The sequence below is a fragment of the Eubalaena glacialis genome, chromosome 3 (assembly GCF_028564815.1).
Source record: "Eubalaena glacialis isolate mEubGla1 chromosome 3, mEubGla1.1.hap2.+ XY, whole genome shotgun sequence".
In the NCBI taxonomy this organism is placed as follows: domain Eukaryota; kingdom Metazoa; phylum Chordata; class Mammalia; order Artiodactyla; family Balaenidae; genus Eubalaena; species Eubalaena glacialis.
Window position 1 is genome coordinate 48,098,208 of NC_083718.1, and position 17,250 is coordinate 48,115,457.

Here is a 17,250-nt window from a genome sequence, read left to right on the forward strand (position 1 = left end):
GCTGTTCAACAGGCATAAAGTTTCAATCATACAAGATGAATAAGTTCTAGAGATTTGCTGTACAACAGTGCCTAGAGGTAACAATAGTGTACTGTATGCTTAAAAATTTGTTAAGAGGGTAGAGCTCATGTGTTCTTACCATAAATAAAAAATAAACAAATGACCACCTGCTTTATTCAATAAGAACTGCCTGAAAAAAAAGCTATGAAGAAAAAGTTATTCTTATGGTTAGGGAAAGAACTATTCTTTCCCCCTGTGGTTTCCATAAGGTAGGATCTTCCTAACCTTGCTGCTGTCTCATCCCCAGCAGAGGTGGCAAAGAAAGGTCCAGCTGACTCCTCGTCCCTTTCTTTTTGGAGCCAGTTTGCATGTAGAAGAGTTTGTCCCCTGGCTTTTCTCTTTATGATCCAGATTCTGCTTATGGAATAAATTGCCTGCCTGGGACCGGGAGAGGAAGTGATACTGGGGTTCAGGGCAGCTCTGCATATTGGTGATGAACATCAATCGAAGCAGGTCCTCCAACATGATGTGTCAGTGCTTAATGCCCACATGCTAGCTCTGATGGTGTGTAACTCGAACAGAGAAATGGGATATGATTTACTAGGCGCACTGAACTCCAATGTCTCTGGTTGAGAAAAGAAACTACTAGGCAGTCAATTCTAGAATCTTCCATGTGGTGGCTGCATAGCTCCCTAACTCCTCATTCACCTCCCAAGCCATTTGTGGGACCAAAGCTGACATACAGACTATTCAGGAGAGTAGCACCTACTTGGGAGAATAAAAGACTTTCTCTCTGTGACTCAGTTATTTACAGGCAGAGAAATCAGCAGATTCCATTACTTTAAAGATTTTTTTTTATTATTAACATAAACTACTGATTGATATTTTTCTGGATTTATTTAATTAAGATGTGAGTTTGAAACTTTTATCTACTTCATTTGTAAGTTAAAGATTTAAGTTTTTCTAATAAGGAAAATTAGTTTTTGTTGACTGAAACCTAATTAAGAAGCAAATCGAGAAATGCTTTCTTTTCAGAGAAAACACGAAGACTAAATCATTTAACATGGAAAACTATGAAAATGACATTATCTCCTAGTTTCCCTCCCTGTTTTTGATTTGTATTATTGAAAAGTATTTGTTTTCTACATAAAGCCTTTCCTTTTCACCTCATGTTCCCTAAGAGTTTGAACCCGAGGTGAATTCACAATTTTGTAATTATGACATCAACCTGTTGCTATGGGAATGTCTGTGATTTAACAAACAGAATCATAACAATAGTGCTTTGTACTATTTAGCATTTTTCATCTGAAGATTAAAGAGTATTTTGCAAACAGCATCTCAATAATCCTAGCAACCTCCCTCTTAGGGTGTTTGTGGGGATTTTTCTTTCTCATAGACTGGAAAAACTGAGAGAAAAACAGAAGCAGGACATTTTATACAGATATCCACTGTCAGCATTTGAGCCTAGACCAGGACCCAAGGGCATTCTCACCAAGGACAAGCAGCACATTACGGTTATTTTATTACAGAATCACAGAGGTAGAATCTTTATATCACAAATAGAGGCAGATAATTTCTATACTTGATATAAACAGCTGCCATGCAATGATGAAGCTGACCACAAAATACGTTTGTCTTTCAGTCAAATGTCATTCAACTGTAATTTTCGAGGTATGTCTTTATTTGAGCACTTTATAGAAAGCGTGCTAATTGTGAGAGCCTAAGCAAAGTCAACTGAAATAAGTGAAGCTATTTTAAACATTAACTGAGTATTCTTGGACAATTTTCTACAGGAAACAATCCTAAACTAATAAAGAGAATGTTCAGCTGGATTAGCAAAGGCGAAGTTTTCCTGCTTAGATTTTCACGGTCCTATAATCCACACCAGATGTCAAATGCTGAAATTCAGAGTGCAGAATTTTGAACTATCGTCTCTAGTGAGACCATAAACACATTTTATGGGGCTGCTAAGTCACACACCAAAACAAATTTTTAACAAATCATTTTTATCTAAAAGAGAAAACAATACTAAGTGAACCGGACATGAACATACTTAAGAAATGTACCTTTGAACCATTTAACCTGAGGTGGAGGAACACCAGACGTTTTACATTCCATAACTGTTGTATCCCCAAGGGCAACCAAGAGCTCACTCTGAATTACGATCAACTTCGGGGCTTCTGAAAACAACAAACATGCAAATAGTTAACGTCTAGCACAATGCCACTTACACCTTGTTTATGTTTACTAAATGAACCAATTAAAAAAAAAAACTATTATTATTTACGTGCTTGTGGCTATCTCAGTTTTTACAAACATAAACAAACTCTTATGATGTATATGCACACAGATGTGTGTGATGAAAAGATCATCTATAAGGCCAAAAGAATACTAGGAAAAAATAATTCTGATGAAACAGTGTCCAAAAATTTAGGAAATTAATTGATGCACATTTTCTAGGTGATGCACATTTCAATTAATCGATGCACATTTTCTACGTGACTTTAAGGATATTCATGTCTATCTACAGAGAGACAGTTGTAGTCTAAGGCTAAAATTTGCATCTATAAAAAGTAGAATCTCCCACTTTTAACTCTATTTTTCCCTTTGATGTTAAATACAGACATTCTCTAAGTTTCTTTCCTTAGCTCTGTTTGATTCACCCCTTTGCCTAATGCTTTAGTTCATGCACATATTTTTTTCTTAACTGAACATTTTAGGACTTCCTAACTTCAACTGAGGTAGTTTTAAACAAAGCCAAGAGTTAATTTCTCAAAGATCATGTTACTCCTTGGCTAGAAAACTTTGGTGATTGCATTTCATAATTCCCTAGTTTGGCTTTCAAAAATCATAAACTGGTGCATGGCTTTCTTTTGAACTTCACGCTCCATTACACTTCCTTACTTATCACAAGGTATGGAGCTACACTGGTAGTCCAAAACATGCACTATTCCCTCCCATCTTCCTGCTTTTGCTAAAGTTTTTTTCCTCTGCCTGAAATGCCCTTTGCCACAACTCTTCAAATCCCACTCATTCTTCCAGGCTGAGCTTAAATCCTATCTCCTTTAAGAAGTGTTTGCAAATTCCCCAGTCAGAATTAATCTTCCCCTCCACCAACCTTCCACTTTTGTACTTATTTGTCTGCCTTATTATATTTATTTACATATATCCACTCCCATTAATCAAACTCTTGAAAAGTAAGGACCTCATGACATACATTTTTTATTTTACATTCCACAGGCTCTAGCACAGCATTTTACATACTTTGGGTGATTACTAAGTTAAATAAATGGGTGGAATATTTTGGTTTCTTTGTGAATGAACCAAAATGCATTTCTGCAATGCAGAATCTGTTTCAACCCCCATTCCCAACTGTTTGTTCCCTCTCCACGTGGCTGTTCTATGAACGTTTTTAATTGTCATCTCTAAATCTGAGCCCATCTTCCCTTCTAAACTTATTCACCATGTGCCTTCCTCATTTCTATAAATGAGACTTCTTCCCAGGCTTTTAGGTCCAGTATTTGTGACATTTTTGTTACCTCCTTCATCTATACACACCATCTACAATTCTCAATCTTTATTGTGGCTCTTTTACACTCCTTCCTCTCCACTGCCAATTTTACTACCTTACTATGAATGATGAAGAAAAATGAGAGACAGGGTGGATTGTTAGTCATTAATTATTCACAGTTTACAAAATGACACTGAGCATATAATGCCCTTGTCCTTTATTTGTCTAAGAAAGACCAAAGTAAAAGAAATATTCTATTCTATATTACATATTATTAGAATATACGATTATGTATTATAATAGATTTGATTACATTATATATGTTAGAATGTATTATATTCTACTATATTATGGAATATTATATTATAAAATAGTTGTCATAAAGTATATCTTCAATAAATGTCTGAGTTTGGAGGGGAAAAACTGAAGATGAAAAGCAAAAAGTAATATCTAGATAAGTGGCAGAGATGTTATAAATATTTAATTATAACAGAAATATTATAAAGTTTCATATGTATAAATATATTTATACATATATATATATAAATTCATATATATATGAACATAAGTGGAAAATGTAAAATGAAAGTTGAGGTAAACTAGGAAGGATACAGAATTTATTAATTTGTAAGTAAAATATTACAAAGAACAGATGAATCATGGAAGGATAGAACTCTGTGGACATTCTGGAACTCTTCCATAATCTGGAAGCTTCCTTGATTTCTGTTGATTACCGAAGCTATTCACTCCCTGAACTTTTAACTTAAATTAGTTACAATATTTGCTTTAATCAATGTGTGAAACAAACAATAAATTATACAACTGGGTATAATTCATTCCTAATATTAATTTTCAAAAAAGTACTTTTACATTGCTTGATATGATATTCATACTATTTGTACTGCCTTTTAAACTGATTATACTTGCCAGTGTATCTGAGGGTAGAAGTCTGTTTATCCATCCCAGCTGAATTACTTGCCAGGCAACCATAGATCCCTGCATCTTTGGGAACTGCATTTTTGATAAATAAGGTACCTTCTGAGGTCATCCTATACCTACAGACAAAAAGAAAATAAAATTGAAAATACTCTAATAATAGTATCAAGGAACTATAGCACCTTCCTTTCAAATATTTTAGAGTTATGTTTGTGGTACTGATTGCAGAAATGATTAACATCATCATTTTATAAGCAGAAATGTTATAATGATAATAAGAATAGGTCCCACATATCTAGTACTTGCCATGTATCAGGGCTGCTCTAGTAGCTTTACATTTATCAATGTTTTAAATCTTCCTAACAACCCAATGAGTTAGATACTATTATCTCTGTTATACAGATGAGCAAAGAGGTTATACAACTTGCCCGGAGTCAGGGTTAGTAAAGGGAAGAAGTGGAATTTGCACCCAGGCAATCTTGCTCTGTGTGAACTTCTAAGCTAAACGGTTCTTCAAAATGAAAACCTGAGAGATGCAATGCCTCACATCTCAAGTGAGTCTTGTGAAGAGACCAGGAATAGAATCTGGCTCACACCTAAGCCCTTCTCCTCCTGCCAAACCCAGAGTAATGGAAGCCCGATGGCTGGAAACTTCATTGCTTATGCCCCTCGTGTTCAGTACTCTCTTTGAGCATGAGAGGATTCATTTTCTTTTAAAAGCATCCAGCAGAATGTACGATAGTATGGCAACGGTGAGCAGGAATTACGAAGAATGTCTGCATACACTTTCATTAGAGCTACTCTTCTGTCCTTTGTCTCTCCCTCTCTCTTCTGTTAAATCTCAGGACCAAACCTCTAGCAGACGGGTTAAAACTACACATTACTTTACCCACAGAGAGTTTATTATCCCCATTTCAATTATTCAAGGTAAACCAACTGTTACAGTGTTATGTTTGCAAAGCAAAGTATTAGGAAGCACTTAGTCCCAGCTATTGAATTCAAGACTCAAGAACCTCAAACTCTATACATTCATCATTTATTATTTTACTGATATTTCCTGGCCTATTGAGGAAATCTAAAGCTGTGGATTTGGGTCAAATCTCCCTTAACCTTAGGGATTTGGTCAGATTAGTATTGTCCAGAAATTTCACCAACTTCTCTCACTCAGTAAAAACAAAGAACATGATACAAACCCAGTACCTGTGTGAACCCACAATAAACATATCATTCATGGTCCAGGTGATCTTTGGTTTGGGATAACCTGTTGCAGAACACATGATGGAGACCTCAGATCCACCTGTAAAAGACTGATTCTTGGGCATCACAGTGACTTTGGGTGGTTCTGCAGATAAAAGGAAACACACAGAGTGAAATGTCAATGATGTTAGCAGATTTGCAGGCTTCTCACTGCCACACCTTTACTTCTAAAAATTTATTTGTTTGTTTGTTTATTTATTTATTTTGCACTTTCAGGAGTGTACAAAACTGGGGTCTGCTCTTTCCACTCCCCCAGAGCTCCTCCTCTCCCTGAAAGACCGATGCAGGCTGTGGCTGGGCCCCCAAAGCCTGACTCTGCACCCCACAGGCCCAGGCAGGACCACAGAGGGCCTCATCTCTGGCCATTCATCCCAAGGCCTTGCAGCCCAGCCCAGCCCTGTCAGCCGATCTGGAGCCCCAGGCCTGCTCCTACTCCTGGATCTTGGAGGCATGACAGTGGGCAAGGCTTTGCCTTCAGAGCTTGGTGAGAGTCTGGCATACTCTCCTTTGAGGGGACATCAGGGGCCTGGGTCTGAGGCCAATGACAGAAAGAGGCTTCCACTTGATGGGGCCTGAATGCAAGGGGGAGAGCAGCAGGGCTACTATGACATAGTATTATTTGGCGGCCAGGGCTGGGGTCCCTCTGTCCACTCTCTAGCCAGGTCCTGCCCTCAGCTCCTGACCCACCCATGGCCTTAGCTACTGGGCTGGCTGGGCACCAGGCCCTGCAGTGGCCCCGTTTTTCTGGGGTATCTTGGACATGCGGGAGAAGGTGGTCCTCAAGGTGGTCCTTGGGACTTGGATGTCCCCAAGCTCATGGCAGCTGGTGTCCATGAGCTTGGGGACATCCAGCCACAGGGTGGCTGCTGGTGGGGATGGCATCCAGCACCTTCATCTTGACCATTCCTGAGGTGAAGAGCTTCCTCTTGGGGTTGTAGAAGGAGAAGGTAGAGTATAACACAGAGGTGAGGGGCAACCAGACTTAGATCACCAGGTAGAAGGCTCCTCTCTTGAAAGGCAGCAGGTCCTATTGTCGTTCTGCATGCCCTCAGGGTAGAGTCACACTTCAAGGTTCTCTCTGACCATGCCCAAGCCCACGTGTGCCATCATAGTCCTGGTAGTTTGTTAGTTGATGATAGAAGAAATTTTCACAAATTAAGGTATGGGGAATTCATCCTAGTTTATACATGATTTGGCTTGAACTTTATGCTAATTAGAACAGCCTGTCTATGTACTGTCAAGCATGCATTGTACATGGGCTTTAACCATTAATGAATGTATTTAAAAAGTAAAAATGGAGTAACTGTGGTTCAACCATTCAAAATGGAGCCAGGTGGCCATTGTGGGTGTGGTTTCAGACACGCTCCTGCATCACTGAGAACTTGAATTTTCTGAACTGTATCAAACTCAAGGACACCACCAACTATTCTCAAAACAACATCTGCTAGCAGTTGCCTGCTGCAACCTTATGGTCTCAAGGTCTCCCCTGATAACTATGCAACCATTCAGTCCCCAAACAATCCTTGCTTAACAAGCACCCTTTCTTCTTGCCGGTTCTAATCCTAATTCTTGACAAACAACTTATGCAACTTTGTGGGTTTTGCCTATATAAGCCTCCCTCATTTTGTTTGTTCAGGCAGAACATAATTCAAGTGCTTCTTGAATCTGTGTCTCCAGGGCTACAGTCCTCAGTTTGGCTTGAATAAAACTCTTCCCTATTGCTATTATAGACTGCTTACTGATTATTTGCATTGGCAATGAAGATGCCCCAAGGTACACATGATCAGGCCCATGCATCCTATGAAGAACAGCTCCTGCTTGGCAATCTGCATTCGGGAAGGGCCTCCATGAGACCACTATGCCCAGGATGCTCTGGTGGTTACAGATGATGACACAGGGGTGGTCCACCTCCAGCTTCTGGCGGCCCTTAATCTCAAAGTGAATGCAGTATATGTACTTGAAGGACTGGATGAGCCCACTGACGATGCTCACATTCTCCACTATCTGGCCATGGTGACACAGCAGGCAGGTGACCATGGCCACGGTGACGACCATAAAGCAGAGCACGCAGTACAGGGTGACCCTGGCTTAGAACTTGGCCATGCAGCTCAGCGGCACAAGCAGCAACAGCTGCAGCAGTGTGCAGTCAGCCACGGCCAGAGTTCCACGGCCAAGGCCGCGCTGGGATCATGCATGTATGGTGGCCCCCTTGGAGCCTCGATGGCACTGGCCTCAGGCTCCCTCCTTGGGCTCTGGCTGGAGAGGAGCTCTTTGGATAACCCCTATCAGGGATCTGGTCCAATCCATGCAAGAGAGAAACCAAAAGTAATGAAAGCACGGGAGGTAAATTGCTTTTGAGAGTAGAATGAATCTGATCCCAATGTTGTGTTTTTGCATCTCCACTGGTTACTATGGGGCCCCTGGCTACTTTGCTTCCACTAGCTGACTACTGGTTCCCATCTGCTCATCTGGAACTTCAATATAAATGTGTTTTCAGGCAAAGTCTCTATACTGGGCCTTTTGCCTCTTTCTATCTAGTGAACATAGGTTTGGAGCCAATCTTGTCCTGACTGCTGCCTGTTTTGTTTGAGTTGCTCTTTCCCTTTTTATTTGTTTGATGATAAGTTTGTTGTGGTCGAGACCGTGTCTTTCTTATTATTCCATATTCCAATATATTCCACAGTACATAACATCTCTTTCATGTTATGCAGTGACTTGTAAATGAAAGACACTTAAAGCCATTGATGGAATACAGGTCATTCTTAAAAGGTAACTTGGCTCTGAGAATTTTTATGCCTGCCGGCCTCTGGAGATCCTGCTATACTATCATTTGCCTCATGCCCATGGATTCACAGGACCTCAACTTAGAAAATATCAAAGTGCCTATTGCATTCTACTTCTATGGCAGAAAAAAGACTTCTGAAAATGAAGTATTAAATCAGAAATTTATTGTCAAAAAGGATACAAGAATTCTCTGGGGTAGCTGGGATGTTGATATATCTGGTCTAATCAATTATATGTTTTACATCTATACTACTACAGAGTAAGAATTAATCATCAAAGAAGGTACCATCAAAGAAATATTTAATCATTTTCTTTCTCTTTAAAGCTTATTTTTTTATTTTATTGAAGTATAATTTACTCATAATATTATAATAACTTCAGGTGTATAACATAGTGATCAGTTATTTATATAGATTAGGCACCATACAAAATTGTTATAATATTGACTATATTCCCTGTGCTGTACATTATATACCTGTGACTTATTTATTTTATAACTGGTAGTTTAAATAATTTACTTAGTGTAAATATCCCCCACTCAATCAGCTAGAAATAAATTCATTTCCACAACTTTTGAAATAGATGTCATGAGTATTAACAAAAATAAATTAATTCAATAATGTGCTTTTTGCACAATTATTATGTTCCTGGCTCTGTGCTAACTTATAGGGATACACTGATGAGCCAAACAGACATGGTGTCAGCTTTCCATTCAACTGGGTTTTTACTATAAATGAAATTGAGAATTCAGTTAGTCAGTTAGATCTGGATATATTTATGATGTACCTTTATTATAAGTTAGTCTGCAAACTGTGGTTTGGTTTCACTAAGAGGAATCCCCAAACATTTGAAAGAGATACAAATGGTGCCGCTGAACTGGGCAGCTAAAGAAGGGAACAAACCTAATTAGTGCCAAATTGCTAGCAGCTTATAATCGCCCTTCTTTTTTCTCCTGTTTACATTGTGTTTTTCAAATAATGTTTGCCTTTGAAGTTAATGTTTAAAGGGTTTTTCCAGCCGGTGGACTTGGTTGATAGCCTCATTATTCCATGGTTTCTTCTTGGTGAACATAGGGCTAGAGAAATGTGTGAGGTCAAGGGCAGATTGGCCATGGCCAGTAAGTTCAAATTGTGATTGCATCTGGAGTCCATCAATTCTGAAATGCTGGAGTACTACACATGATGTGGGGATGCTGCAGACAACCTTCAGGGGAAGAGGTGGAAAAAAATGAACAGTTGTTTCTCTTTGGAATTTTTTGAATACCTACATTTATTCCCACCTTCCTAAAATAAAAGGTTTTTCATGTCTACCTCATTTTGACATAGGATTGCTGCAAAGATTCGGCAGCTCTTGGGATTTCTGTCTAAACATGATGCCTTCCAATGGCGTCTGCCAGAATTGGTTTGGCAAATGTCCCAGCGAGAATCCCACTGGTAGGCTCTGTAGTTCAGATATTACAGTGAAAATAAATGTCAGTTACCCAAGCCAGGATGTAGAGAGCTAGGAGGTCATTTCTCAAATAATGCCTGGGTATAGGGTGCTGCTCAGGGTCATGAAATAAGTCTGTGTGCAACATACAGACGGGATGACATCATCCCACAGAAGGTGAGAAATTTACCACTGCTCTGGAAAGAATATTTCTCCTGATGATAAGAAAATTAGAAAGGACATGAACAAACACAGGGAAGCATAATGGGATTTCAACCAAATAACAGTTGAATAAAGATGATCAGAATGATTCAGACTTTACTTGATTAGGTTAAATAAGGATATAATAGACCTCATTATAATTATTTCAACTGTTAGATTTCTTTTAATCCCTAGAAAAAAGCTCAACTTGTTTTTAAAAAGTAGTTGTAATGGAGCAAGAACAAGGTATTGAAGAACCATAGTTCAACTCCATCAAAGTCCAGAGTCCACTTTTAGGCTTTAAGGAAAAGTAATCCATTCTCAGTTGGTTTTCAGTCTCATTTCAGCATCACAATCATCACCATTATCATCACCACCACCACCACTAACCATCTGCACCACCATCGTAAATAACAACTTGCTGCTCATTAGCCAAAGCAATGGGGACATGGCACTCTATTAGGTATTAAGGCATTAATTCATTCTTTATATTTGAACCATAACGAAAGAAAAATATGTGAGTTTTTATAATTCGTCACCAATGATTTTAAAATGTTAAACATAAATTAGGATACTAAGAATAAAAAATACTACTTTAAGACTTAGGTGTCTTTACATAGTATTAATGCTAAGGTTGCAAAATGCATTTTAAGAGAGCATGAAAACAGCCATTGCTCTGACTACAAAGACCAAGGAAGATAAAATCTTACCTAACTCTTAAAAATCTCCAACATCACCTTCATACGCAAGAGGCATATTTCCTGTTAGTCAGGTCATTTGGGTCTGATTTGTTGCTGCTATGCCTCTGGTAGGAAACTCTCAAAGACAAGACCTAAGGCCTTTTTCTTCAAGGTGATTTAATTACCATCAACAAATTAATCAGACAACGGTAATGATTTGAATTACTTAAGTAATAATTTAAAATATTTTTCAGCACTGGTATATTTACAGTACTTGGGCAAACTTCTTTGGGTTTTCATTCTTTCACAAACAAACATTTATTGAGTACCTACTGTATTTGTGACACTTTATGACCTCAAAGATCTCACAGAATATTGTATACAAAGACATATGATGTACAATTAGGAACTAAATCTCTTTCTAGTAGTCAGTTCATTGAAATAGAAAGGTGGGCGGAAGTTACTGAGTATCTATGTGCCAAGAATCTAACTCTAGACCCATCATTTATTTTTCTCAATAACCCTATGAAGTATTACTGCCATTTTACAGATAAAAAAACCAAGGCTCAAAATGGTTAAATAATCCATGGTATCTGGTTTATACTTCAATGGAGATAATAATGGTATCTATACACTAATATGTATAAAACAGGTAACTATTAAGAACCTGCTGTATAAAAAAAAATTAAATGAAATTAAAAAAAAAAAATCAAGATGAGTGTTTTTACCTTTGTGTAAAAAAAAAAATAATAATGGTATCTAACTCATAGGGTCATTGTGGATTAGCTAAACTAATATACATAAAACACTTAAAAAATTCCTGGCACACAGTAGGCACTATGTAATTTTTGCCATTATATTCCATTATATGGTAAAGTATGACAAAGAATGATAAAATAAGTATACAGTATTTACAATATATGTGTACAAATGTATTATCTAGACGTTTACACATGAAACTTGATCACAATTCTCACACTTGCATATAGTATTTAGGTTACACATCCTAGTAATAAATAATACTTATTATATATTATTCGATTCTTCTGAAATTTGAGATGTTTCTAGACACTCAAAATGTATTAGAAATTTCAATAAAAATAGATAAATTTAGTTTTACTGATGGAAAAAAAACACACCAATACCTATGTCACCTGGCACATGTTAAAAAAGAGTTATGATAATGTAATGAACATATGGTTATGATAATATCAATTTCATTCTTAGTGAAGTAATTCTGGTCATTAGGGACTTACTTCATCAATCAGTTTGAAAACTATTTCCTTTTTTGTTGCAAAATTCTCTCTAGTGACCTAGACTAATTAGTGACAGACATCTACCCTTTCCTGACACCACAGAAGACAAATTAATACTTCTCATGTTCATACAGACATAGAAGGAGGAAAGGAGGCTTTGTCTGGCCCTTTGCGTTCCATGTGGCAGCATGTGATTATGGAAGAAATGTCAGCTCTACACTGAATATGCTCAAATTTAACCAGGATACCTGTGTTCATCTTCAGCTTCAAAAATCATCCTCATAAAGGAGCAGTCAATGGAATCAATTGAAGATAGTCTGTTTTAAACAAAACTTTAAGGTCACATCATATAAATAAATACCACTACAGTTATTCTGATTTTTACTCCTAAGCCTGACCAATACAAGCATTTGGAAATTTAGCGGCCACTGTGCCACCTTAAAAGTGATAAATTGTTTTAGCTGATTTCACAAAATTTTGCAAAACTCACCTGACAGAATTCTTAAATTAGGGTGAACTAGTTTAAACACTACTTCAAAAATAATATCTGTATAAATTTTTTCACCAGGTAATTATCAGATTTTGTTGTAAAATATGGTTTTAAATGTAAACAGTCATATGCTGGCATGTGCTATAACAGGAAAAGAAAGTACTTATATAATGAAATCTAAAATTGTTGATGTGATTCAAATAAGCCATTGAAGTTAACATGGAAACATGAAAGACAAGGTTGGTGACCCCAATTTTCCTTATAGTCTGCTATTGTTACTTTGAGGTCCATTCAGCAATTAAGGAGCACACATCCATTGGGTACAACTGTGTTTTTCTCTCTGTGCAAGGCATTATGATTTTTTTTAAAAAAAGGGCAATAAGTATCACACAGTGCATATAATATGATTGCGGAAAAACAACTAGACACATGAAATTGATCATGACTAAGTGAAGACTTGTGTGGCAAAAAAATAAATAAAAGTTCTACAGGATACCAGAAAAAAGAAACCAACAATTTTCAGAAAGGAGGTGGTTTATGAGAGGGGCTTAGCGTTATAGGTAGGATATAGGTAGGGAACATTAAAGTCAAACAACGCTATGAGCTAAGTGACAGAACTAGAATGAGAATGAAGTAGTTTGGAGGCAGTCAGAATGCCCCTGTGACTCAAGTATGAGAAGTGGAGTTGGGGTAAATTACGGAGGGATGGAAAATAACAGGGCAGGGGCTAGAGTTGAAGCACTAGGAAACAGAAATTCACTGAAGGTACAATGAACATGGAGCTTGACAGAAAACATTCAGTGGCCATCAAAAACTCAATTCTGGAGACTGAAGACAGGATAAGTGTAATACCTATCCATCTTTTTGAGAAATTTAATACAAAGAAAATTCAAACCTCGTATACGGACACCAAAGATTACTTGCCTGATACTACTCTGACATATAAAATTTAGCAGCATCAGTAATATTTTATGGACAAAAGAATTATCTACCAGTTTCTCTACTGTTAATCAATAATTAGAGGTGAAGCCTTAACAGCAAGTTCAAGTATTCAGTTATCCATATTAAGGAAACATGAATGATGGAAAAATATATGAATATCTAATTATTTTAAGGTAAACAGTTTTCATGTATTGAAAGGAAACATTTTTATTTCTTTTTGCTTATCCATACATGGTTTTATGTGGATAAAGGGTGAAGATCAAATGTTGAAAATATTATGAAAGAGTCAGCTCGTGGAGGACTGAGGGGTATAAATTTTATTCTGGGGTAATTAGGAAACCACAAAAAAGGGTTTGACTAGATAGATACAAAGCAATATTCAGGGAAATTTCACCTGATAGTACTACGGAGTAGAGTGGGGCAACAAAATCAGAAGAAAGGAAGTCCCTAAAAAGAGGATTTTTATGGATTTAGTTTAGGCATGTGAATCACGAGGGGGATGAGGGTGGTGCCAACGGAGATAACAAGAAAGGGAGTGATGTGAGAGGCAGTGAAGAACTGAACTAACCCATGCATAGAGAAAGCGAGAGGCGCCTCAGCCGAAAAATATTACAACTGGGATAATTCCATTTGAACTCTAAATTTCCCATTAGACCATTCACTCTGATCCCTATCAGCATAGCCAATCATCCGCTGATTCCAGCATCAGTGTCACATAGAAAATGTGTCCCATATAGGTGTCCATAAATAAAAAGGATGTGGGAAATTCAATTTTAAAAACTGATGCACTGTGTTTGTGTGGCCTGGGGAAAAGAACAGAGAGAGAGAGAGAAAGAGAGAGAGAGACAGAGAGAGACAGAGAGAGACAGAGAGAAAGAGAGAGAGAGAAACAAGGCATGATTCCTGAAAATAGATCTCAAGTACCCTACTTCCTGGTCTAGAGCTTTTGTTACCCCCAAAAGCAAATTAGATTAACAGAATCAACCATGAAAGGATTTTTATCTCAAAACCTTTTTGTGTTCAAAAGAAATAGGGTTACAAAGTTTTAGAACCTTTTATTTCCCAACTCCAAAAGGATTTGCGCCCAAAAGGAACCTAGTGGAACAACTGATTATCAATTGCTGTTGTTTAAATAGGCATTAAATTACATTCTGGAAAAAAAGTATTTCAAGGCTATCAATTGATCTCTGTGATGTAAGATTCCCAGGCTTCTAAATGTTCCTAATGATAAACTTTATGTCATGAGGAATTAAGACTCTGATGAGAAGAAAGATACTCCATTAACGAGTTTTTAGTATTAAGTTTCTTTTCTTACTTGAGTTCTCTCCATAAAAGCTAAGTAAAGATCCTCATTTTAGAGACTGTTTAAACGTACATTCAGCCCAACCACCTAATTGACTTATATTTCTGAAAACATATTAGAACTGTTTTACAACCGTTCCCCAAAATATTTTTCATTGTGGATAATATATTCCCTTAAAATGTTGCATGGCCTAACATCAAGCCATGCTACATGAGAAATTGGAAAATAATTAGTATTTAATTACTGAACCTAGGTTCCACTGAATCCTACAGCCTGAAAATGTATTTTACAGAATCTCTGACCCTTCTAAATATCTGTATTTACTATAGAAAAAGCTAACTTCAAAAGGTTACATAATGACTATCACTGAGCCTGCTGAGAATTGTAATTAGTAGTTGCTGTGTCCTGTTTTAACAGATGTGTACCTACTGATTTACCTCAATCAGCTTATTTAAAACGTATTGACATTGTTCTAAAATGCATTACTTCAGTTTCTGATTAGGAAGGTAACTCTAGCTAGTTCTGATGGTAACTAACTTTTAAGTGTGAAGCTTGCATAATGAGAGTAACAAAATTTCACTAAGAATGATTTATAATGGATAGATGTGCTTGCTCACTTAATTTTTCCTGAATCTTCAATCAGTAGAAATGGCAATGGAATATATTTTAATATTTTTAAGTTTTTCCAGGACTACTAGACAGTTTGCATAAGTGGCCAGGGAGTCTTTCAAACAGCAAAGGATGAAAACTTAAAACTAACCAATCAGCCAAATGATCAAAAACAATGAAAACAGGTATCAATGGCCTGGGAAAAGAGGCAAGGACCACTGAAATTCCAAAGATACGGAATCAAATGCAACATTTCCAAATGAAATCTCTTCAATAGAAATATGAAGACCTGGCTACAACTTTCCCAAAATGGTAGAATTATTCCTGAATGGCAATAATTCAAATGAATTACGATAGTGGTTAGTCTACAGGGCAGTAGCAATAAGTTTCCTAAGACTTCGGTTCTTGCTATTTCTGCCTTTCTTTTTTCTCCAGAAAAACTGGAGCTCTCTCCAATAGCTACATGCCTATTTAAATTCAAATTTAAAATTTCCAAAACTAAGTCAAATTTCAAAACAAGCTCCTTAGGTGCATTAGCCATATTTCAAGTGCTAAGTTGCCACATACAGCTAGTAGCTATTATGTGGGACAGCACAGATACACAACATTTCCATCATTATATAAAGTTTTACTGGATAGTGCTGGACTAGAGAGCAAGTCTATTAAATCTCAGAGAGAAGGTCGCTAATTCTTCGACTTACCAGTAAGTGGGTACAGTGGCAATAAAACACACAGGCAAAGACTAAATATTGACAGTTACGTGCTAGATTTGCAAAAAAATTCCACACCCAAATTCCAGTGTGGTTATGAAATTCAGTTAATAAGAGAAAGGCAATAATTTCAGAGACAAACAATGATAAATTTAGGCTACATTCTATTTTAATGACAAAATCTTAATGGCAAATATGCATCAAGATTTCTTTTCTTCAAAATTTACAACTTTTATTCTTCCAATATAAGATATAAGAATATGTAAATGTACCAAATGTTTGCTGCCTTTATACCCATTTTAAGTAATTCCTAATGTAAAATTATTTATACATTAACATTGCTTCTATTTAATGCTATGTTTTCTTTCCTTAACAATAACAACAAGAAGTCATGAATTCAGGAGCTTCTTTGGATGATTAGCTAAAACAGATTAAGACAATAAATATGGTTGATCAGAGGAAAGAATTTTTAAAGTTCAGTTTTTTCTTAGTTAGAAAATCTTGCAAATCAACTAACTCCAATAAAAATTTTTAAAAAAGAAAATCTTCAACTAAATGATGACTAACATTGCCTATTACATTGCCTTTTCTTTAGTGGATCCTCTTTATAACAATTTTCCAAAATCAGAGAATTTCCAAACTAAAGAGGAAGGCCAAAGCTTAGACTTACATTCTCATTTGACTTGGAAAAAAGTGGCAAATTACCATTATTACCTCTTGGCATATTAGAAGGATACTGTTAAAGCTTTACATATATCTACTTGCATCTCCTGATTCAGAATCAATTATAGCAAGAATATCTTTTGACTATAAAAAGCTGATCATGTTCATTCAGACAACAGAATATTATTCAGTGCTAAAAAGAAATGAGCTATCAAGCCATGAAAAGACATGGAGGAATTTTAGTGAAAGGAGCCAATCCGAAATGGCTAATTACTGAATGATTCCAAGGATATGACATTTTGGGAAAGGCAAAACTATGGAGATAGTAATAAGATAAGTGGTTTCCAGCGGTTGGGAATGTGGGAAAAACAAATGAACAGGCAGAGAAGAGAGGATTTTTAAGGCAGTGAAAATACTCTGTATGGTTACTATGATGATAGATACATGTTATTATACACTTGTCCAAACCCATAGACTGTA

At 36.7% G+C, this 17,250-nt stretch overlaps 1 protein-coding gene and 1 pseudogene across 5 annotated transcripts in view; both read right to left on the reverse strand.

Annotated features, from left to right (window-relative positions):
- The window catches only part of HMCN1 (hemicentin 1), a 508,722-nt gene that overhangs the window by 271,299 nt on the left and 220,173 nt on the right, over nt 1–17,250 (reverse strand). For all 5 annotated transcript variants that reach the window (XM_061187531.1, XM_061187534.1, XM_061187532.1 and 2 more), the window contains exons 12-14: nt 5,648–5,789; nt 4,439–4,566; nt 2,067–2,180 (exon numbers count right to left, since the gene is read on the reverse strand). In XM_061187531.1, coding sequence (XP_061043514.1) covers nt 2,067–2,180; nt 4,439–4,566; nt 5,648–5,789 — 384 coding nt within the window. The remainder of the gene's footprint in view (nt 1–2,066; nt 2,181–4,438; nt 4,567–5,647; nt 5,790–17,250) is intronic.
- Nucleotides 6,404–7,899, reverse strand: LOC133088536 (1-acyl-sn-glycerol-3-phosphate acyltransferase beta-like; annotated as a pseudogene).